General features: G+C 40.1%; 1 protein-coding gene across 2 annotated transcripts; it reads left to right on the forward strand.

Moving 5' to 3' along the window:
* Positions 1-660: 660 nt before the first annotated feature.
* ptp4a2b (protein tyrosine phosphatase 4A2b) lies at positions 661-24,714 on the forward strand. 2 transcript variants are annotated; one of them, XM_014407944.4, is made up of 7 exons: positions 661-810; positions 18,586-18,879; positions 19,308-19,416; positions 19,498-19,590; positions 19,686-19,816; positions 22,332-22,406; positions 23,428-24,714. In XM_014407944.4, exons 2-7 carry the CDS (start codon positions 18,875-18,877, stop codon positions 23,528-23,530), a joined length of 516 nt encoding a protein of 171 aa, XP_014263430.2. In that variant the 5' UTR covers positions 661-810; positions 18,586-18,874; the 3' UTR covers positions 23,531-24,714. The 2 variants fall into 2 exon arrangements, with proteins under 2 accessions (XP_014263430.2, XP_024654288.1); XM_024798520.2 differs by lacking the exon at positions 661-810 and adding an exon at positions 1,801-2,175.
* Positions 24,715-25,126: the final 412 nt, after the last annotated feature.

Genomic DNA, 25,126 nt, shown 5'->3' on the forward strand with positions numbered 1-25,126 from the left:
GCTTTTAATTAAAACAACTAAACTAACTCTGATGCGTGACTGGAGGCGATTCAACAGTCTGTACTTTTCGAAACAAAACGGTTCTTGTAGCCAATCCAAAATGTGCTTAGATAAGAATAAAATCTATTTTTAAAAAACAGCCCATGAGTTCAGGGATAATATGGTGCTATTACTTGCTGGAACTGTCGTCACCATGGTGAGCTGTCATCAGTCAACCGGATTCTTCTTACGTCGTGCTGACGTCAGACCATCCATGCTGCATTCGAGAGATCCCGGTAATTCTGGCGCAGTGACCGCAGATACAACCTGATGCACATACATGTGCTGTTATAGAGAGAAGTAATAGAAGATATGAAAAGTTACCTACACTAAAGCAAAGTGAGGAACGACCTTGAAGCTAATCCCTTCAGACGTTGCCATGCATGTCACTTAAACTTTATTCCAGTTTCCGCTTCCTGATAGTTAAATTGGTGACGAGGAAACACTCAAACAAACAAGAAAAAAAATGCTAGGATGATCTGGGATACACGCGTCTGTCGTTTAAAGTTTTCCGAGGTTTGCAGATTTCTCAGGTGGCCCTCATTTTGTTGACTATTAATTCGCACTGCCTGGTCGACATTTTTCCGACGGTCCCTGAAGGTCTTGTACAAACTGAGGAGGAGGCTCCTCCCCGACAACAGTTCCCGACCTCCGACGAGATCTCAGGCTGCCACACTAAAGAGGAACAAAAAGGCGATCTGACAGCGCTTTCTGCACTCCCTCCACTTTCTCCGGGGTAGTCACGGGATTTCAATGTTCAGCTTGCTCTTTGTAAGTACTCAATGACTAAAAGATCTCAGCAAACCTCTGGGAACTTCTTTCTGCGTTGATTGAATGTAATTCTAGTGCTATAGATCCGCTAGAGCCCACTGAAAAGTTGAGTTCCATATGTTAGGTGATCGCCACACTGCCGGGCAGCCAAAGTAAGTTGCATGAGGAGTCGTCCGAGAATAGTGTCCAGTATGTAGCCACGTTAATGGTAGCTCGCAGAGCAAAGCTTAAGACGGTTTAATCGTGTGCTACAATCGGTGTTGAAAATCCCGTTAAAGGTATGAATGTTCATTCTCACTGCCTCAGACATCCGTGATATCCACACTTGAGTCAATTACCTTTGTCTTGATTGTTGCAGTGCTGCTGGTCTAAAAGATTGCTGCTAAAAGCAAAGTGCGTTAGCTAGCCCGCTAGCTAACATAGCTGCGCTAGCTTGCTATCGCGGCTATGGCTTTTTCCCTAAAGAAGAAAATCGCTGACTAGCATTAGGACTACTAACACGACTATGTCATAGCTTGTGTTTTTCTTTTAGAACAGGATACGTTTAGTTGTATTCATAACGTGGTGTTTTCTAAACTGACCGTCGTTCGGAATACCACAAGTGCTAGCGCTACCTTAGCGCTACACGGTGCAAGGGTGTACAGGTTACCGTAGAATTTCTTCTGAACAACGTGTATCATATTGGCAATGAATACTTGTGTTAACGTTAACAATTGTGCTGGCTAGTAGTGCTACTGTTATGTGTATAAGATGCTTGAGTTATTTGTAGTTGTGGAAAGCTGCGTGGTAACTATATGGCGACTAAGCTAGCCAGCTGCCTTCCGCCCTTTGTGACAAAATCTTGACCTGCAGTATAGTTCACCCATATGCTAAAGGCCAATTGCCAGGCTGACGGGTTGATTTATTTTTTTTTTCTTAAACCGACAAACGATTTGTCATGTCTGTTTATTTGTCGTCGCGGCTACTGGACTGGACTGTCGTGCTCCTTGTCTTTATTGCTTGCTGTCTGGTTGGAGTCGGAAAATTTGCTCTGTTTCGACGAAAAAAGGAGAGAAAAAAATGGCCAACACTGGAGTTAGGTGGGTCTATAATTTAGCCTCGTCTGGTTTCCTAAAACAGCAAGCGCCCAACCATTTAGCCATGTGGGTTGAAGTGAAATGAGGAAATGCATTTCGGGAGGAAGTTGACTAGAGCAGCTGTGACACTAAAGGCCGCGGCACATTCCCATGCCTCTCAGTTTTCAATTTATGACCTTCCACTGATTTGAGGCTCCCCTCTGGTAGTAAATTCTAGTGGGCGGCTAATACAAGTGAATAGCCATCCTACCAACAGGGCGGATGAGTCAATCAGTAACTGGTGTAACAGGTAAGCTAATTATATACTCCCGATTATGAGTCACTGCAAGGTGACCTGGTTTGCCTGTTGATAGGATGAGATGAGTGATTGCATTCAGGAAAAAAAGCTAAGGGAATGTTGGGACACTACAACAGAAATAATAGAAAGTTGCAGTGAGTAATGTAATCAATAAGGTCTATACTCTTGCTTCATAAAAGGTTAGACTTTCACAACTTCAGTATTGTAATGCTTTGCAGTCTTCAGACTCCACTGGCATTTTATTCTTTGTGGAAGTAGGTCGTTTGAACAGATGACCCGCTTTATTTTGTAGCTAATTGACACATGATGCTCTGGCCAATCTAGAAATAGCAACTCTCACTCAATCTGCTTATATAGCACATCCCTCAGCTAAAGTCAGCCCTATACTGCTTGGGTGGGCACTCATTTTTGTGATCCGACTCTGCAAGGCAAACTTCTATTACCTGTAACTTTTGTAAGCCAAACTTGAATTATCCTTATTTGAGTTTTGCTATTTTCTCAGCTAAATCAAACTTGTTGTTTAAAGACTTAATATGCTGGTTGGTTGCTAATTTATGCCTACTAGGAGCAAAGAAAATGCCCTGTGACAAGATGGGAAGTTCTCAGCCTTGGTTACTGTAACTGTGAAAGGTGAACCCAGTGTGCAGTAACTTGATATCAGCCTACAAAGGAGTGTTACTGGGGGAGAAGAACACCTATGTTGTAGCCTGCTGGCTTTCAGCCCATCAAGCCACAGGGGGGTGACTGAGTGTTGAAAGGTAGAGCAGAGGAGGCCATTCCATACTGACTGCTTAAACACATTTTAAAATTTAGCTACTCTCCCTATCTGTGGTGGGAATGGAACACGACGTTTTTGGTTTTACAATGGGCTCACTCCTATCTTTGGCTGCAGTAGAAGTTGTTTTGAAATTGGTATAAAGTGGCAAGCTAAGATTAGTTGGCCACTGTTTGTGCTACCTCTTTTCAAAGCGATTAAGTGAAGCCCATATGTAGTTACGCATTAGTGGGCACCTTTTTGTGAGTAGCTCGTTTATTGCAAAGTGTGTGGATTAATGAATCATGCAGTGATCGGCACAGTGTTTACTGTTGTTGCCACAGTGTTGGGGTAAAGCAAAGGCGCAGGCTCAGTGGCACTGGCAGTGTTTCACAGATTGACACCTCTCCTAGATTGCTGTTGCAGGGGTTCCCGCTGAAACTATAGCAACAGGTAGGAATAGGATCCTCCTTTGTTTTTTGTGTTTACACCTGCCTTGTTTAGCTACAGCTGTCAGAGCTGCAGTTAACAGGGGAACACGGAGTTCTGTGCCAGAACATGCAATAGTAATATGTGTTATTGTTGTTTGAGCAGCTGTGTGTAGGTGCTTGCTTTCTCAGATTTTAAAAACGGTGCTATTTTTGAAGCAGACAACAAACCCTCTGTTTGCCCATTGCCTAGGTGTTTTTTTTTTTTTTTTTTTTTTTTTTTTTTTTTTTTTTTTTTTGTGTGTGTGTGTTACTGGCACCCCCACCCCGTGAGTGCCTCTCGCAAACTAGTGTGTTCATTGTGGCTATAATCTCAAAAAAGATGGATTTGCTACCATGAGCTAAATTGAGATCATAAGGTGATTTATGGTTCTGTTAGGGGCTGTTGGTTTTTAGTTGAGAAAAAAAAGTTCCTTGATGACAGCATATAAACAAGCGTTAATTCTCATTATTGCTGCACTCTTAGGTCTTCTTTAGCTTTACTTTGTGAGCATTTACTAAGCACCATTGCTCCTTTTTGATTTCTTATCAAGAGACACCATATTCCCCGCAGGAGCACTTGTTGCTACCACAGGGATAATTGTTGATATGGCAACAGGCATCCCCCGATGCTGCTGTCAGAAGGCAGTTGGTTTCCAAATGTCAGAAGAATTGATGTTGTGGTGGGATCAGCACCTCCCGGCAAAAATGCGAGCAGACATTCTCTTTACTGGCTCGGTCTGTTGCTGAGCGTTGGTCTCGGCACAGAAATGGACTTCTAGACAGTCCTGGAAGTTTACTTTTCTTAATGTTGGGTTATTTTCTATTTTTATTTTTTTAAATTGTAAATCTGTCATGAATTGACTCTTGCACATATCAATTATAGCTAAATGAACCCATAAGCCTGGCACACTTGTAAACAAGAACCATTGTGCCTTTAAACAACAAGGCAGTTAACTTCTACAGGAGCAGCTGTCAGTTATTTGCTAGAGTGGAAGTAATTGTTAGCTGGAATGTTGAAGGAACACCTTGTATTTTAACTTGCCTGTTCTTAAGGATGCACCAATTGTGAAAGTCTGTTATTTGTTTACCCATATATGCTAGAGGGGGAAAAAAATCATCACAATCAAAATGAAATGAAGATTTTTTTTATCTGTATTTTTCCAAGTCTGTATTAGCTCTTATTTTGGAACTCTGTATAATGAATTGACTGGAACTAGAAGCTTTCACTGTTCTTGGCAGTCTTAGAGTTCTACTTACTGTTGGTTATTCTAGCAAATGTTTTTAATCGGTCTTTGGTTACTGTCACATTAAGCAATAAAATTTATAAGAAATGCATTATTGTGAATATTTATGGCCTTCCAAATTTCCAGAAAAGGAAGTAAAAAATGTGCATATATATATATATATATATATATATATATATATATATATATATATATATATATATATAATTTTTTTTTTTGTAGATTTAGAAATGGTCAGCACAAAACAGCCTCACTATTTGTGGACCAACAATTAGGGAGGCCAGTGGCAGCTTATACTTATTAATAGCTACATGTTCTGCATACTAGCTGTGTGGCCAGTATGCAGAAGATGTGACCACAGCAAATGTTCAGAACTTTGTCCAGCAAGAAGGGGTAGATGTTTTTAATCATTAAAAAAGTCACTATAGAAATAATTTGGTATTGATTGTTGTAATTGCTGTGCTGTGATTTTTATTTTATTTTATTTATTTAATTTTTTTGGCACCCTCCGGTGATCCCTCAGAGAAAATGAGTCAACATTTTGCTTCTGATACACGGCAAAAATTTGCCAAATTGAGTGACAGTGTTGCTCAATTAGGAACAGTGAGGTAAATGAGACTGTTTACTGCATCACGATTCTAAATTAAAGGAAGTAGTGATGAGATTAGGTTTCTGTGTGTTTAAAAGAGAGAGGAAAAAAAAAAAGGTGAACAATTGAATTCCAGAATTGAAAATCGAACAAATACTTAAAAAATAATTCCATGAATAGTTGACTCTTTGGCTACAGCACTTTAGATTTCTTGTTAAAATGCGTCTTTATGCTGACTTTCAGTGCGTAATTCACATGTTAGCATGCAGGTCAAGGTGTGTCTCGTTGCTGCTTTGTGTTCTGTCTGTGTTGAGAAATGTCATCCTGGAGCAGATTTAGGATTGTGAGATGAGATTATAACTTATCAAAGGCGCTCAGATGGCTCAATATAGTCCAGCGACCCATATTCCAGATCAAGCCAGAAAACTACTGCCTTGTCTTTGGAGTCATATTTGGTAATGGCAACTATTACACACATTATTATTATATACTATGTAAATAGAACCGTAAAGGTACTGAAGGTTTAGAGTTTTCTTGTAAACAAATGTGATTTTTGTATTTGGAATTGGTTATTGCTCCTCAAGTTTTCTGCAACCAAGACTCCACAATTTAACTTTAAAATGCAGGAGTCAAAGTGCAGATGGTGACGTCAGCCTGATGAATGCTGAACTTTGTAATCAGCATCTGAGTTGTTATGAATGGATGAGTTTTAAAAGTCTTCCAGTGGTCATTTAAAACTTCGGGAAAATGTGTAACGAATTTGGGTACAAACGGTTTAAAGTTTTCTGATCTGTAACTGGAACTCCCCACTAACGTTTTTTGCTAGTTCATCTCTGTATGCACACCATAAAAATTTGCTGTATTTTTTTAGATCCGCAGCATCCAAGCATTGGAGATTTTGTAAGTAGAAATCTCTGCGGTACCTCATTGTTGTTATTTACTATTTTTCAAACCATGGATTTTTCAGTTGGTGAGCTGGTCCACAATCTCAGAAGTAGATTTGGTGCTCCTGCCATTTGTATCTCAATCTTGTATCATTTGGTAACTTGCCCAGCCTTTGTTGACGCACGCAATTGGCACAAACACTTTATATTACCACCTTTTGTCTCTTTTATTAGTTTCCTTTGTGTATTTGCACTTTTGATTCTCACTGAAATCGCAGGGAAAAAGTGTTTTTTGTTTAACATATAATTGGGCAGTCTTTTTTTTTTTTTTTTTTCTTTACCTATTTTGTGAAAACTGATTAAAAGTGGACGTAGGCCAATTATGTGAGGGTAGAACAGACCTTTGTTTAAATGTTTTCAACCTTTTCATTCCCATTTCTAAGGTGCTGAGCCCTGGTCTCTTTCAGTGTATTCCAGAGATGGATCAGTCTTTGCCCTCCCCCTCTAAGCTCTATCAGAAGCCTTTGATCGTTACACTGTTTATCTGTGCTCACTCAGAGGCAGCAAAGCAGTGTGATAAGTGGGCTTTGCCATGTGCAAGTGCATGTGTTGTGGGTGTTCGTCTGTTCATGGACATAGAGGGTGGGGGTTACATGTTCCCATACCTCCCTCTCTCAAACCCAGTTTACACAGACAAAAAAAAGGCAGTACAGCAAGTTCCCTGCAGGAAGATTACCTCTTGTGCTTTAGGGCTACAGAGAGCTAACCTGCTGTTCTGAATAGGGATTGGAAAGAGACTGCCCATTTATGACAATGTCAGCAAAATAAGCTTGGCATTTAAAAGCAACACTGACAATTACACTTATATTTTTATTCAAATATCTTAAAACTCTTATACTTTCAGAAATATAAATGAGGAAATGTTCTTGTAAAAATAATTCATATAGACTTGTACACCACAAGCTCTAAGGGCTATTGCACAGCAGTTATAATAAGCTCTGTCAAAAGTTACACCCGCTCACAACATAACATACTTGGCTGCCAGTAAGTAGATCTAATCAAGATGCAAAATAAGTAGACATGGCAGCTGCATTTGACATCCTCTTTTTTTCTTCTTCTAACTTTTGCTGTCACTGTTCTGAAAAATCACGAGTGTATTCTTTGTGTGATTTGCAAGTTTTAAGAAGTAAAAATGCTTCCCCTTTTTATAAAGGTCAGCAGTATTAGCGCTATTCTATACTAGAGTACCAAGGTTTACCAAGGTCCATGGTTTGTCAAGAGACACTTAATAAATGTGCCTAAGTTACTCCCAGCCATTAAAAATGTTTTAGTCAGTATTTATGAGGATTAGATCAGAGTTGCTTTGGAAACCAGTCCATTTGACCAGTTAAGCAAATTTGTCGCTTGCCAGTTTAATCTGTTATAGCTTATCAGTAGTGATTTTTGTGATGTAATTACAAAGAGGAATTAGCTGTCTTGGTACCGTGAGTAAACAATGCAGCTTCTGTTCTACAGTATGTACGTCTAACCAGGTGTTTCTGAAGAAGACTGCTCTACGATTGGAAAATATTCCAGGATCACGGATTGTTTATGGTTCAGACAGACCAGCAGAATCGTGAGTTGTGCTTATGGAAATGATCTAGCTGTTAACCTGCAACCAGTCATCTTTCAGTTAACCAGTTCAGGGTTGCAGGGGGTGGGGGCATGGATTAAAGCCTGAAAATGGTTGGACAGCATCAGTGTCTGACTGGTCTACTTTCAGTGGTTATTGTTGGGATAAATAGAAAAGTGCTGCCACAGTTTGAATGAGGTTAGATGGGCAGTTCTTGGAAAATGTGTAGTGACAGGTGATTATGATGTGAAGTCCCATGACTTACCTACATCAGTGTTGTTGTTCTTGTTGTTTTCTATAATTATTAAGTCCTAACAATGCATTTGTCTTTAAACATTACTTACTGGAAAATGCCTTGCCTAACCAGTATATCACCTTTCCCTAAAGGCTTAAATAAGAGACATACCAAAGCGCTTTTAACCACTCCAACTGTAACAGGAAAACACCATCCTGTTTACCACCTTAGCATGATAATTATTTACAAACAAAGCAAAGAAAGAATCTTTTAAAATGTATTTTCTAGATGTTTGTCACAATCATTTAAAAACGTACTGCTGCACTACTGCTATTATGCTAATGTTGCATCATGTCACCCAATTATGGTGTATGATTTTTTTTTTTTCTGTTTTTATTTTACTGTAAGGACTGTGTGTGAATGAGGAAACTATCCCAATCCTGAGTCATTTTCATCTCCCCAGAGTATTTGTCAGCGTTTATATTAACTACGCATTAGTCCAGTGATGAAATGAATCCATGCCATAACCATTTTATATGGATGCTTGAATAAAACTACTGATTCTACAGTTAAGAAGCATTGCTATAGAGTGATTAAATGAATGCATGTCACAGTCATCTTTTTTTAATTTGAGGTCCAGTATGAGCAGCTTTTGATGATTAGAATCTATTAATATTATAACAGTGCCTTAGCAATTGCATGATGATTAGCTACAGTACTAAAATATTAAGACAGATCTCTGATATTTATTTTTTGTCTAAATGGGTTTTATTGAGTAATTTAAAAATATAATTAAGCAATCGATCCTAGACTTGAGTTATACAAGATATACGTGGAGCCATATCAACCGCTATACAATTTAAAGGCCTAGTTAGCACGTGCTAATGGGGCGAAAGCTGTAATATTTGAAGCATGCTCAGATAAGGAAATGCAAATGTATCAGAGTAACTGAGCTTCAAATATTTATGGCGATCAAGTGGCCTCTGATTTTAAAAAAGAGGGGTTGGGGGGAGAAACTCAAGTATGAACCTAACCATGGTTTTGGAGTCTTGTTACACCCCTTATGATGATTGATGAAAGCAGCCATATCAAAGGCGAACCAGTTAGAATGGGTGCATCCTGAATGGGCACAGAACTAGTTTTTATATAATGATCATCTATACCGGAGAGGTGCATTTTATTTTTTTAATTTATTAATTTATTTATTTTTTCTGGGACAGTTGCTACACAGGTGCTAGACCTTTTGGCAGTTCATGTATTTTCAATACTGTTTGAAAATTAAAAGCATGTAAGCAAGTTTAGTGAGTTTCAGTGAGTCTATAAACCCTTTAAAGAGGGTCTGCTGTGGATTGAGGAGTCCAGCTGCTGGGCAGTCCTGAGGATATATGCGTATCGGCTGGCTGACAGATTCATAGAGGGCCATTCTTTAACCCAACCTATTTGTAGCCTGATGAAACCGTGGCAATCCACACACAGGTTTTAACAACAGGAATGTTTTCCTTTCCACTTGCTGTTAGCACTTTTACTTTTTGATGGAGAGAGGGAGAGCAGGTGCCTTTCCCTGAGGTTTAGTCTGGTTTTTAAAATACCCATCTTTGCTTTTTTTATTTTATTTTTTTTTCAAACTAAACACACCACAGGTCTTTGTCACAATGTCTGTGCAGTGCCACCTTGACACAGGTAAACACAGACATGACCGGCTGTGATTCACATCCTGATTATAAGGATTCAAGGGCCGGCGATGTCTCAATCAGCCTGAAAACAACAAATGTTTTGTCCTGTTATTCTATCAATTCTCATGACGTATAATACCTCAGTGTTTTATTTACATCATTGTATTGTTTGTGTTATTACTTCTCAGTTGGTCAATTCAATTGATTAGATTTCTAATTCACTTTCCCATTGATTTCACCAAGTTGGTTAACTTTAACACCAGAATATCCTTAAGTGTTTTTCAACTAATGACACGTATTGTCCTATCAATATTTTGCTCTGCACTTGTGCTGGTAGTACTAGGAAAAATGGCTTACGCATTGCTGTATAATCCAGCTTTGATACTCCAACCTCAACCCGCATGGCAGGTGAAGAAATGTTTTTCCTGTTCTCAGAAACGTTTTGAATGGGCGCACACCAGTTCTTCCCACCTCCAGCCTGAGCCTCTTCTTTCTAAAATCCCCAGGAGTGTGCAGCTCATGGGAGGCACAACAACAGTTTGGAATCACTATTGGAGTTCCCAGTGGAGTTTTTGCATACGGGCCACCCTCCCTTAATACAGTCTTGTTCAAGCATGTCTGGGGATTTTGGTTTGTTTGTTACACTATGAAGGGGGGAGGGGGGGGGGGGGGGGGAGGGACTGGTGAGGCAAAAAGGGGGGTAGAAGCTGAACTAGAGTAGGGTTTTGTGGGGGGGGGGGGGGGGGGTTGTTTTTTGTTTTTTTTGTAGTTTTGTGCACATGTTTACTTGCATGCTTGCTTGCCTGTATGTCTTTGCTTTTTCAAGCGTGACTGATGACAAGGGCGTGTTGTGCTGCCCATTTCTTTTTAATGTTTGTACTGTTTGTTGAATACTTTGGTGACCTGTCACCATAACCTGTACTGACATGGGTATTGCGTTGTCCTTGGAATTATTAGAAAATGGTTTGTTTTTTTTTGTTTTTTTTTTTTTTTGTTCGTTTGTTCCTCCTCCCCCATTGTAGCACAAATTCTCAATCCACTGAATTAGTTTGATAGACACCATCATAAAATGCCAATGAAGCGTTTTTTGTTTTTTTTTGTTTTTTTTTTGAAACACGTACATACATATGGAACAATTTCGGCATATCATTTGGGTCCTGCATGCTGGGGCTTCTTGTGTAATGGGCTTTATCTGGCACCTGCTGTGGTCCTTCAATTGAATTGGGATTTGAGGAGTTGGGGGAACCTGAGAAATTTTTGCAGCGTGGTGGAGGACATTGTTCTGCTAGAGGAAAAGGACCTGAGGTTTTCTGGTAGAATGTTTCATTGTAACAAGATGAACAAGCTTTAGTCTCGTGTAAATGGGGGGGGGGGGAACCCTTTAACTACTACTTCTTCTTTTTTTTTTTTTTTTTTTTCTTTTTTTTTTTTTCTCCTCTCCCGGTCCAGCTGGCAGGGTTATTTAAAAAAACAACAACAAAATAACAGGAAAAAACAGTCGTCATGCAGCTGCACCTGAAGGCTAGACCCTTGTTTTTCATGATTGGTTTTTACCCAGCATGTGACATGTAAAATAAATGGAAGGGTGATTGTGATATAATATAATATTGGGGGAGCATATTTTGTTACAGTGTTAAATAAGTGGTCCATACAGTAAACATTTTCATCTTGGAAAACGGACAATCATCAAAGCTCGCTATGAATAACCATAACCTACTCTTGCTCCACATATGAGTTTGACACCCACCCACAAGTAAACCAAAGGTCTGCAGGTAATTTGTAATTGGCTTAAGTGTATTTTTTTTTTATTTTTTTTTTTTATTATTATTATTATTTTTTTTTTTAAGTTCTAAAGGTTGGGGTGTGTGTGCTAGTACGGCTGTTTGTATCAACTCTTTTCTCTCCCACTAAAGCATTAAGTTCTTGCTTTTTCATTCTTTATCTCTTTCCCCCCCCCCCCCCCCCCCCCCCTTCTTAGCACTGTCTTACAGTAACAGTAGTGCTGTAGTGAGTGTAGTGCTTTCTTCTTCATCTTGGGTTTTTGGTATGAACACTGTTAGGGCTGCTCCAGTTTGAGGTGACATACACCCACCCAGCCTATCGGTTGTATTGATGTCACTACTAGGAACCAGCTGGACCATTGGGTGATCCTCTGATTTATCTCAGCTAGTTTTTACCCATTGCCTTTTTGTTTCTCTTCTGTACTCTTTTTGCTCTTTTCCCCTCTTGTTCTAATCTTGCTAATCTCTTGTTATGTCCTTACAGGATGTCTCTTCAAATGACATCTTGCTGGCTTTCTTCGTGGTACTATTTCTTTGTCTCTGTCCTCTTTGACATTTCCAAGTATATTAGTTATCTTTTATTTGGCTCTCATGAAGGCCACAGGAATGAAGGCAGGTCTCTATGATACTTGGCTCCGGTTGTGCTCCTCCTGGTTCGTGGTTTCTCTACGTTTGTTTGCAGCTGTCAGCGCTTCTCAATCTTCTCGAGTTTCACATCAGTGCCCGTCATATCAGAGAGGTAAAGGGAGAATTTAGTACTTTGCTGTCAATACAAAGTGTCGTATTATTTGTGAAGGCATTCTAAGAATGAGGTGGGTGCAGCAAGCATGTAGGTGAGTGTATCAGAGCTTTTTTTTTCATTATCATTGCATGTTGCTGTCATGTCAGTGAACATGGTTTCCTCCAGCTTGCCCTCTCACCCTTTCCTCCTCACATGACAGGTGTGCTCCTGTACTTTTCGACTTGGATCTCATGGCAAAAATTAGGCCTCAAGCTGCTTCAAGGCAGTACAGTCTGGTCATGCCCAGTCTGGCTCCAGACAAAGCGTCAGTAAAAGACGGAGAGCCTAAGCTAACCTCAAACCACCAGACTGGGATGCATGTAAAACTAATATTTTTCACCATGGGGGGAGGATGTACTCAGACATTTTGTATAAAAAGTCTGTTTCGTCATTTGGTATTCCATGTCTCACTTCTGTGTGTTGATGTATTTGTCTTTCTAATTTTAGAGCAGCCTGCCTCACCCACTCCTAAGCTTGTGGCTAGCTACACTATGTGAACAGCGTGCGTGTGCGTGCGTGTGTGTGTGCGTGTGTGTATAGTAGTCCTGGTGGGAGAGTCATGGAGACGGCCCACCTGATAGCTATCAAGTGCCAACAAGAGCTTCTCACAGCTTTAGCTTTGCAGTTATGGAGTCTTGTTGCAGTAAAATCCTTAACATGGCGAAAGCCTTTTAATTAGCACTCCCACTGTAGCACTTTACTCTTCATGCACTTAAGCTGTGATAACTTCACAGCTGCCACCTGCAGCGTTTTATTGTTGATATTCTGAGCTTAGTTACCACTTATCTTGCACTACAGGATAATGCCATATTCATTTAGTTTGTTTTATGTCTGACTTGACTTCGTATTTCACCAGACAGTTTGATGAATCAAGCAGAAAAAAAGAAAATGAGTTAGCAGCTGCAGGATACCCACACCCTGGTTCCCATTCTTTTGCCATTTTTTATCACCTGTTTAGGTTTGCGTGTCCTTTTCTGTTCTGAGATACTGCAGTCCTTATCAGCTAATACTTGAACTCCTCGCTCTCTCGTCCTCACAGTCTTACTCGCTGTCTACCGTTGCTTTGCCTTAGTTACTCTTAAGAGGGTTCTGGTGAGGACCAATCAATTTGGGAAGTTCTTCCCATCCAGCCTCAGTCCTTTTCCCCTGTTTCTTGCTCCAACAGCCCTGTTCCAACAGTGAACACGTGATGTTGAACAGGGCACCAAGGGAGCTTTCTCTGAGCCATTGTGTGGGCCTCTGCCTTTACTCAGTGACCTTTCTCCCAATTTAGAATATATGTTTATACATGGACACGCATGTGCAAAATGCCAGCTGTAAGCCCAAGTTCTTTATAATACTGTTTCTAGTATTCATAAAATAATCTCACATTTAGATAATTTAGTAATTTTTGCAATCTTAGTTAAATACAATTTTTAAAAAGTAATGTTCGTTGATGATTTTGAATGTGGTTCTCACATTTAGTAGGTGTTTTGGTCTGGTTTAAAAATGGCAATGAAATTTTATTTGCTTCATTTGCTGCCAATTTATACAAACAAAATGGTATTGGTTAAGTTTGTATTTGTAAATAAAATTGGGGTTAACCAGACAGGAAAAGCTTAGCATCATGAGCTCTGATGATTTCAGGCTGTCTTCACCTTCTAGAACTTTCTTTTTCTATTTGTATTACATATATCTATTTTGTGAAATTGTGTATGCTGCACTGTTTTGTGGCAGAGCAGCTGCAGAAAATGTTTAGCCTGTATTTAGCAAAATACAGGCTAAACATTTTTAGCCTGTTTTTTAATTAGTAGTTTGTCCTAGCATTCTTACAACATTTCCACTAAGTTATACCAGCCATTCATGTCGAAGTGACTAGAGAGATCGTTAACACGCTTTCGGTCTACAGTTTGAAGGTTTTTCTGTCGACGGCTGCTCGTTTCCTGTGTGGTTAAACATACTTGGCTTGTACAAACACATTTGGTGTGTATCTCTGTGCATTTTTTTTCTTCCGTCTTCCCTGATCTAAGCAGTGCATAGCTGCAGAACCAGTTTGCAAATTTCAACAGTAATTTGCATGCATTCCCGACAATGTTGTGATGGCAGACTGGGCAGCAGCTGGGCAGGCCCAGTGTTACCACAGTTTGCTTACTTCCTCTGAAAGGCTTAGTCAGAACTGGTGGCCAAAACTTTTCTTCATCTTTCCGACTTTCTTGTTTATCTTCTGTTATGTAAGGCAATTTATGAATAGGTGACAAATAGCCAGGTATGGCTATTGGGTTTGAGTTGAAAGTTTGCGCATTTGCTGTCATTTGTTTTCACCTCAAAGCTTAGAAGATTCAATACGGGACCCTTGCCTTTTTCACTTTTTTTTTTTTTTTTTTCTTTCTTTTTCTTTCTTTTTTCATTTATTTATTTATTTTTTTGCTTTATGTACCTTATGTCAGAGACTTTCTGTGGTCTCGGGCCTGGAATTGCTTCCTGTGCCGACATCGCCTATAACGATGACGTTGGAATTCACCTTACGCTGCTCATTGTATTGTTGTTGTTGTTTATTGATCACAAAGTGCTTTGTTAATAAAATATTCACAGAGGAAGAACTTATGAATGATCACTTAATAATTCATTTAAAAAGCACATGCACTGGTCTTATCTGCACAAACAAAGCTGCCTGTGTGTACTATTGACCGTACGGCACAAATAGAATCTAAATCAAATAGAAACGTACAAACAGAATAGCAGAAACGTAATAGATTTCTGTCAATCAACAAGTGAATTATGTAATCATTACAGCTCTAGGTAGTGAGTACGGTGAGAAGGGATTGCAACAAAAACATGAAGCGCCTGAATTTAGCTCGACTGAGACTGCATTTAGCGTAATACTTGCTGCTTAGCCACACCTCATGTTCTGCACCTGGCCCTGAGGTGCTTTAGTTCGCATACACTTGTGTTAATTCTAAAATGGGGTTTCCCATCTGCCCCCCCCCCCCTCACACTCACACACGCACACCTGTAACCCTTCTTGTGGCAGCATTTGGAACACAGACTGTATGAAGTCACTTGGTCCATCTGAGCAGCTATCCACAATCCAGTTGCTTTTCATCCTTTTAGCATAAGCTGTCATTGTGGTGTCCTTGGTGTGTATTTGTGTGCGTGTCTGGTTCTTTTGTTCTTTGATGGAGTTTTTTTTTTAATTTCTTTTTTTTTTTTTTTTTTTTTTTTTTTTTTTTTTTTTTTTTCTCCCCAGTCTCTTAGTCTGCTCTCCTCCTTTTCAGTCAGGTTTCACAGGTGAAAAGCACATGCTAGCTGCCCCGTCTCTCCACTTATCTGTCCTTTTCATTTCTGGAGGATTAGGAGCTGATGGGGGGGAAAAAAAACAAAACAAAAAAAACCCTTAGAAGCCTGCCCGACTTTTGTCCAGGCTTCAGTTGTCAGATTGTAGCCATGCCACACTCTTTTCTGTCGGGCTCAGTGGTGGTAATTAAAGGCATCACAGATTATCTTGGCCATCACACACCAACACACAGGCGCAAACAAAGTCAAGGCTGCTTTGAGTGCCATTGCAGCTGTTCCATGGGTTGACACACTTCTTGTGTAGTGGCGGTGTGGTTGATAGTACATATCAGGCTGGTTGACTTGAGACAGGCTAAAGATGGAAAAAGCTGTCACTCAATTTATTTAATATTTGAATGTATTATATAAAGCAGCTGAGAGTACAGAGTCTTGTTTCATTCAAAATAAGTTTTTATAAAAGGGGAGCATGGGATTGAAATGCTGGGGCTGTTTGAAGCTTTGCCCACCCGTTAATCCGCACCTTGTGACTGCTGCCTGTGACATGGTGCTAAAGTCCGAGCCTTTTTTTTTCCCTTTTTTTTCTTTAGCGCACGCATGCACGCGCAGACACACACACTCTGGTGTGTGGTAGGTGTAGAGATAGTCAGCTCTTGCCGTTTTTGTTTTGTTTTTAAATGCTACCTCCCCACCTCTCTCCCATATTGCTCTGAGAAGGTTCCAGCCAGTTTGTGGCGGCTGGATTTAGACTGTCAAGGACTTGGCACAGTTCAGCTGCTCCGTGGCCAGTTACAGGCCAGACATTACCTGTTCTGAAAGACACTGTTATGAAGTGTCTGCACTCCATGCTGTGAATATTATTAGTTTTCCATTTTGGTGACGGGTGGTGAATTGACAGTGATGTAATCCAAAGGTGCGTTCATTTCACTGCAGGATTAACTGGCTGGAAGGTAGAAACAGTCATGATGGGGATTTTTGAGTGTCTATACACTGTCGTTGTGCTTTAGTTCTTTTAAAGCTACCTTTAGCTGCTTTGTTATTCACAGGGGGTCGTCCCAGCAAGTAGCTCCACATGTTTGAGTTTTTAGCACCAGGTGACCTTCCTGATGCAGCCCCAGGGGATTTGTCCACCCCTGGAATCAAAAATAGGATCTTTTGCTTCTGTGAATGTGTAAACCTCTGCAGCATGGAACAACCTTTATGTTGCAAATTCCAGAAGCTGATATTTGAGAAGTGAAAACACTGACAACAACTACAAGCAGACCGCAGATCATGTTTCAGTTAATCAAGACTGAAATGTATGCCTTTAATTACTAGGGAAGTGAGCTTGTTGGCTAGACACTTCAGTAATGGTGGTGGTGTTGTTGGTTAGATTCAGAAATACTTGTTGGATTAACTAATGGTTTGTATGTATGAGTCTGGGCTGCTGGGTAGTAGGGCTGCCACGATTAGTCGACTAGTCACGATTACGTCGACTATCAAAATCGTCGACGACTGATTCAATAGTCGACGCGTCATTTGAAGCTTTGTAAGATCCCAAAAGCAGGAGTAAGTAGCAGGATTTAAGAGTGTAATAACGGACTGAAACAGAAGATGGCAGCACTGCATGTACAAGGATGCCAGCTGCCGTTAAACCCCGAAGAAGAAGAAACTGTGTCCCAGAATTCATAGCGCGGCCCAGCGCAGTTGTCAACAATGGCGGCAGCTAGTTAGTTTTAATATTACTCTTATTATTCTTTCTGGGTCACAAAATAAACGTTTAACATATTTTCAGGCGAGAATGTAGCTGTGTAAACCTCAAATATCTGCTCAGTTTATCAAGACACCACATATTTTCAAAAGCGCTCCGACGTTTTCGGAGGCGTCTGTTACCCACTAGCTCGATAGCTAGCCGGGGGCCATGAGAGCACCGGACTCCCGGCAGATCGTTTTCAAACCCACCGCCCTACTCAGGTTAAACATATACAAGTCACTTAGATAACTTAAAAATGTTATTGTTTGGCTTTTTTCAGTATTTTATTTGTTCCTGAGTAAATCGGCTGAGTTTATTAAACTCCACCGAAACAATCTGCACATTTAATTAGAATTCAATTAACTATCATCTTGTCTTTATTTTTAGTTAGCACAGACCTTAAACACTTAAAGCTGTAAGCTAATGATAGTTATATAAGAGCAGATGCTGCTGGTGCAATAAGCTGTACTTTTACGTTCAATGGATGATGATCTGATTAGTCGACTAATCGCAAAAATAATCGGTGACTAGTCGACTATCAAAATAATCGTTTGTGGCAGCCCTACTGGGTAGTCACCTGCCACCTGTGACTCTGCTATTGGGATTTGTAAATGAGTAATGTGGAAGAACAGACTCATAAACTAGTACACTGGCGTGTTATTTTGATCTAAATTGTTGTATGTAGTTTAATCTGGCATAGCCTAACTTCAGCAGAAGTGTGTGGCAGCTAACCTGCAAGGAAAGAGGCATGCTGATGCTAGCACAGTTCACTTAACCACACTTGGTGAACTAATCTGACATTGTGCGTGTGAACAGTGTTGTGCAAGGCTGCAAAGTGCCACACATTTCAGCAGCTTTTAAAATGCTGTTGGAGGCACTGAAGAATGTGATCAGCAGTTTTGGTGGTTTCCGTAAAACATTCAACAATGTTTGAAGATGTTTAACTTTGACCTTTTTAGTTTGTTGTTAATTAAAATCACTTGTTTAATGTAGTCATATATCCCTAGTTATTATAGAAAGCCTTTTTGATGGGGAGGAAAAATAATCTTGTATAAACTGAAATTCCAGATTTATATCTGCTTTATTAAAGGCTCCTTTAATCTGTACTGTTGTCCACCCAGTGCTCAAAAGTCAACATGTGGTATATTTAATCTCCAGACTAATAGTCAAATATAATCATGATATGCAAAATGTATTGTGGTTATTACCATTAATCAGCTGCAGATGTGCAAATTTAACAAGTATCATATTCTGTAACGACCTGAATCGGTGGCCTCCTGCTTGTGCAGACACTGGTTATCTGTTTGAAATAAATGGGTGCTGTTTGTGTGCGATCTCGTTACATTTAAGTCTCCCTTTCTGTGTTCTCTTCACAGGGTTTCTGTGTTGACTTGAGCCGTACCTATATGGCGTGTGTGAGCGGAGAGTTCTGCCAGGCACAGCACCTCACCTCTGTGGAGAAGTGAATCGGCCGCCCCCCGAGGGACTACGCTACCCAGAAACCCCCCTGACTGCCAGCGCACTAGGAACTGCTGACTTTTCCCAAAGGCCCTCTGGGATATTGCGTAGCCCTTGGCCTGATTGCTCTGCCCTGTCCCAACCGATACGAAAAACCTTTGCTTTCTACTTTCTTCTTGAACAGCCAATCACAAACAGCTCTCCTGAATGGGGTAAACTGATTGGATGACTCCTGGATAGTCTCCTCATCTTCTTCTGTGTTATTATTTTTTGTTATTAACTTTTTTTGGTTTTGTATTTTTTGTATTTTTATTTTATTTTTTTAAATCCCAAAGTACTGTGGACTAGTTTGTTTGTTTGTTTGTTTTTTCCTTTTCTTTTGTGTTATCATTCTGTGTACATCATCCCATAGTGAATACCTGTTGTCCTCCTGAGCGACCCCCCCCCCCCCTCCACGTGTTGTCATTTTTATTTATTCTACCCTACATGAAAACATACGTTTCCTAGCAAATTTTTTTTTGAGGGTTTTCTTTTCTTTTTCTTTTTCTTTTTCTTTTTTTTTTTTTTTTTTTGCTGACTTCTGAGCCAAAAGTCGCTTTTGTTTTGTAAGAGTTTTGTATTGTAATTGTTTTTTTTAAAGCCGTCTCGCCAACATGAACCGCCCCGCTGCAGTTGAGATTGTCTACGAGCGCATGAGGTTCCTCATCACCCACAACCCCACCAACGCCACACTTAACAAGTTCACCGAGGTATGCTTACGTTTGTGTTATTGCTGATTATCAGATTCCCAGGGCTCTGTCTCAAATGCACCCTTTCACGTTTTCTGCCAGGAACTGAAAAAATTTGAGGTGAACACTCTGGTTAGAGTTTGTGATGCCACCTATGATAAGGCTCCAGTAGAGAAAGAGGGGATACAGGTCTTGGTAAGTGTTGACATACATTTTCGTGGCAGTCTCTTACTGGATGTTTGTGCTGTTCAACTAAGTTATTTGATGACGATTGATGTTTTCTGCTTTAGGACTGGCCTTTTGATGATGGTGCCCCTCCTCCCACCCAGATCGTGGATAACTGGCTCAAGTTGCTCAACACCAAATTTCGAGAGCAACCCGGCTGCTGCATTGCCGTACACTGTGTGGCAGGCCTCGGACGGTATGTATGGTGTACAGTTGGCCTCCTTTTCACCAAAACTTTTTTCTTACGTGCCCAAATAACAGTCCTGCGTGCAATAAATGAGAAATGTAGTGGTATGTTTTAAGTTAGAGGGTTAGAAGGTGGTTATTTGGGTTAGGGCTCGGCGATATGACCCAAAATTCATATCTCGATATTTTTTAGCTGGATGGCGATATAAGATATATATCTCTATTTTTTTTTTTTTTTTTTAAGCCATAAAGTAAGAACAAAAAGAGAGTTCTTAGTCAAAGCTGTGTCCCAGATGTCACACAGGCACTTTTATTAACATACAGCACAGATGTACATGAAAAATTACTCAAAATTAAATTATGAGAATTCATTAAATAATAATGCTCCATAAATAAAAGAAAACAAGGTTGTTTTTGTGCTAAACAAAGAGCTCACAATTGTGCAGTCAAAATGTAAACTAAAAGACGCTGAGCGTAATAACAAAGACAGACAGATTTCACAGCTGCTCTGTTCCCAAGTTTTACTGTGTGACTGATAGCCTGGAGTTTGAAATCCGCTTCATAACCACGTCTCTTACAGGTGCCATTTATGGTCCTTATACACACACAATACGGTAATATTACGTTGATGCACAGTACGTATCACTCCGCGAAGCTCCTCGGTAGCCGTAATGCGCCGACAATCTATCAAGCGGTGCAGCTCCGTAGCTTACCAAAGTCGTACTCAAACATTTTTGACAGATTGCTGAGCGCCGTGTACCACATAAAATCGGTTCGCGGCCATCAAGCACAACCAGAATTCATACATAAGGCTCGCTATCAACTTTTGAGAGAATGAAAGGATTTTAGGGTTAGCGCTGTTAGCTCGTTAGCATGTTTAGCTCGTTAGCACGTTGACGCCGTCCAGCCCCACGCATGGGGCGATGCGCAGTAACTCGTTAATGGAGATTTGCCGTGTCCGTCTTGTCGCTGCCTGCACGTGAAGCGATGGGGGAGGAGGGGGAGTTGTCTTCAGTGAAGGCGAGGCGGAGTAACGTTGTGTAGAGACAAAAGTGGACGAAAGAGAGGCAAACTTGCGGCTCCACAACTATAATTATAACATAACATAGACTATATCGATATAAAGGATATTGTCACATCTTATATCTCGTATAAAAATATATCGATATGTTTTAAAAACTCGATATATCGCCCAGCTCTAATTTGGGTCCATATCAAAGTGGCTGCAGAGATAACTGAGACATCTGTTCTCAAAGTTAGACGTGCCATTTCCAAGGCAGCAACACAGCCTGTCCCTTGTGTAACGCAGCCCATTTGACCCAGTATCTCATCCTTTTGTTTTTTCCCGCCCTGTTAGTAATCTGGTTAGTGTGACCAGGGACCATTTTATTGCTGCGGTATTAACAGTAGCTCCAGAGAGATGTGGTCAGAGAAAGCATTCACTTGTTGTTTCTTCACTATTGATCACACAGCATTGGCTGGTCTTGCCTTTCACCCCCACCTCCAGAATTGAATCCTCAATACTCATTAGTGATTCATTTAGTAACTCAAATGATTGTCTCCTTTTTCTCCTCCTGTTAGAGATCATTTAAGCAGCTGATTGTCTTTTTACTGAGCACTATCATTAGCTACAACATTGGTTCTGGGGGGGGAAGCGCTAGCTTTTGAATACATTCTATCTAGTTATGATCTTCCGGAGATGAAAATATGCACACTTCTTAGTCAGAAACCAGTGTGACAGTGAATTACAAACAAGTTATGCTGAATAACAACACAAAGTGTGAAAACAAATAAGGCATAAGCACATGACATGGGGGGTGTTTGTGTGAAAATGTCTTTCCTGACCACAAGTGCAGAGTTAGCCAATCTGCTCTCAATGGCTTCTAGCGTTTTGCATTGCTGTGGCATTCCAGAGACTTTCTAATTCCCAATATTGGTTAGACTGGCATTTTCTGACTGCGTCTCCTCTCCTTCTTTCCTGTACTTTGTTTACTGCAGTCATATGAGATTTCTGCCTTGCAGTGTGATCTGCTTTAAACAGGCTAACACTTAAGCCTTCAGTGTAGGAGGCAGCAGTTATGTGCCGCCTTTTAACAGAGTCCACACAACATTCTCACATTCTGTCTGTCTTGAATTGTATGTGAGAAAAAAGCCACTAAAACAACTGCTGTCAGCACTGAGCTCTAACCTGCCGAGTGGTCTGGAAAGTGTTTATGTTTGTCTTTTCTCACCCCATCTCCTGTTGTGAGAAAGGAGAAGCCTTTTACTGTAACTCATCAGTTAGTTTTGTGTTTGAGGCTCAGGGTGTGAGCACAGTGCCCCAGCAGGGCAACAGTGAACTTGTGCACCCCTGTTGAGTTCCCAGGCCTCTTTTTCAGGTTTAAACGCCCCTTTCTCATTCCTTCACCGCCGTATTACTGTGGAACCATGTGACTCTTGGCATTTAATCTTCTCTTCTCCTTCTTTCTTCCTTGGATGCTCTGTCTGCTTGAACTGGTGGTCCACTGGATTTCTTCACCTCACAGAGCTCCAGTCTTGGTGGCCTTAGCCCTCATTGAGTGTGGGATGAAGTATGAGGATGCTGTGCAGTTCATAAGACAGTAAGTATACTCTTTGCTTTTGTACTAGAACCATAAAAGGAGGCCAAGTCTTATCAAAGATTATTGCCTTTTTAAGAGACTTGGAGTGTAAATCAGACACAAGGTGTGCTGATACTGAAAACTCAGACCTCCATAAAACATAAGAAATGATTAAATGCATTTAAGTTGGAGGGATTTAGAGTCATGGAACTTTTTTTTTTCTGCTAGGTGATATCAAAGGTCCTTTTGGGAGGAAGGTGCTTTCAGAACTTTTTTGTTTTTCCTTCCCTGGTTGGAAAGCTAATGCACTGTATTAGTGAGTTGGTTGACAGCATAGCAACATTTGGGCTATCAACAAAAAGTTGAAGGATGCTGTGAACAGAGCTATGGACTCATGATAATCAGAGTTAAAAGGGACCTATTTTTATGCTGTTTTAATTTAGATAACCTGGCAAGTGAGGTGGACTGAAATGCCTGATTAATATGTGCCTTTCACCCACATTACCAGCATGTGCTGCTCTGTGCCCAAAGATGGCATCCAGTAACTATAACAATTCACTTGGTGGTTTTTCCTGTAATCCTGCTTAATCTTAATTACTTTTTTGTGTTTGGATGGCCCAAGCAGTTGAAAGGAAATGCTAGCATGTTTTGTTTTATATATATATTTTTTTTTTTTTTTTTTTTTTTTTGAAGAGCTATTTGACATTAGCTGTGTAAATGACAGTCCTTCTTTAATGTATGCTGTTTACATAGGTGTGTTGTTTGCTTTAAATATGCCAGTTGCAGTGTGCTGCACCAAAACATCATGTGATCCCATCTAGACCAATGACAGTACACTTGAGTCACTGAGAAATTCCCATTTTAAGCCCTTACGCCAAAGTAGAAGATGGAGTTCTAGGAATTCAGAAGTACTAGTTCTGACTCGCTTGAAAATGCTTGTCAATCTTTTATAACTCCTGTAATCACCGTCATGTTTTAATGTGCTGCATTCTTTGTAGTCACGTTATTTAAAGAGCCTCTCCTTCTTTTCTTGTTTTCACAGGAAGAGACGTGGAGCCTTCAACTCCAAACAGCTTCTTTACCTCGAGAAATACAGACCCAAAATGCGTCTGCGGTGCAAGGATAGCATCTGCTGCGTTCAGTAGGCTGCCTGTCAGTGCGTCTTTCTTGTGCACATCTAGTGGGGAATCTTCCGATAACGGGAGAGATTTAAAAAGAAAAAACAAAACAAAACACGGAGAGTGCTATCAGTAATTATTGTGATGATTTGTTAACACTGAGTCATGGTTAATTGAGAAGGAAGCGAGTGATGAAATGAATGAGTCCAGATCTGGGGATCCACCAGCCGAACCAATGAATGGAAGGTTAAAGCACACAGATAGGCCCGCCACCCGGTTTATACTGTTCAACCACGGGCCAGAATTTTTCAACTTGAGTCCATCCTGTCTCTTATGGGGTTTTTATTTGACTTTTTTTTTTTTTTTTTTTTTTGTTCCAGTTTTAATCATGGGATAACAGTTTCCATTTTTTGTGAATGTTTATTTTTACACAAATGTGGTGATGAAATTATATATTCTCATTTTGATTTCCACTATTGATATTTTATAATTGGGCCAGAACGACATACTTTTTTTTTCTTTTTTTTTTCTTTTTTAAAACACACATTGTGACTGTGTCTTTTTTGCACAAAACTCAAAGGTTCACCTGAAAAATGCAGTAATGTTTTTTTTCTTCTTACCCTTCACTTGCTTTAATGTCACTTTCAGTTTAAGGGGTCACTGAGTTTGAATATGTCTGTAATATTTATTCACAAGATATGTGTGGCAGTTAAGAGTTTGGCAGGGGCAAGGACACTTTGTCATCCAATAGTTTTAGTTTTATCTGTTTGAGAGCCATGTCTTTTTTCTTCTTCTCTCTCTCTTTTTTTTTTTCTTTTTCTTTAAATCTTGTTGGAGTGCAATAATCAGTCCACCTCAGATATGTCCGCCAAACCCTGCTGAGTGTCCTACGCACACATACACACGAACTGCAGATTATCATCCAGGCCGTTTTAAAAAAATAAAAAACAAAACAAAAAAAAAATACAACAAAAAACAAATGTAACTACAACAGGTACTTGTAATTTCATTCTCTCTCCCTTCTGGGGCTACAATAGGACTTTTTACAGGTATGCGTATTTAAACTCTTACACAGAGCCTAAGATTCAATCTGAAAGTCAAGCTGGAGAAGAATGAAAGTGGTCAGTTTTTTTAATCATTGTACCCATTTTGAAAACATCCCCAATTCATATTGGTTCTTTAAAGATAAATAAATTCAAATAAAAAGCAAACTTGTCTCCTTCCCACCCCCCCGAGGTTGTCACAGTCTGAGTGGGCACGGGCGTGATGTGTAGTGAAATGGGTGTTTCGTATGGTGCTTGTGGCAGATAAGAAGTCCCTGCCTAAATGCCGCTGTCCTAAAAGTTCACTTCAACCAGAGGAGCTTGTAAGAGATCCATCTAAAAGGAAACCATGGGAATGCATGGTTTCCTTTGTTTGGAGCAGTGAAGCCTAATTTCATTTCCTGGGCCACATGCAACGTACTTTGAGCTTAAATGGGAAGTCAGTGTAAAGACGTTTCACCTACACAATCCCTGAGATATCTTTATATAATATGCATTTAAAAAGAAATCTTAATTTCTTTATTAGTAAATTACTTTGTTCTTTAGAAGTAGGAAAAGCTGGAAAATGTATGAGGGAAAA

This window comes from Maylandia zebra, linkage group LG22 (assembly GCF_041146795.1).
Source record: "Maylandia zebra isolate NMK-2024a linkage group LG22, Mzebra_GT3a, whole genome shotgun sequence".
Taxonomy (NCBI): domain Eukaryota; kingdom Metazoa; phylum Chordata; class Actinopteri; order Cichliformes; family Cichlidae; genus Maylandia; species Maylandia zebra.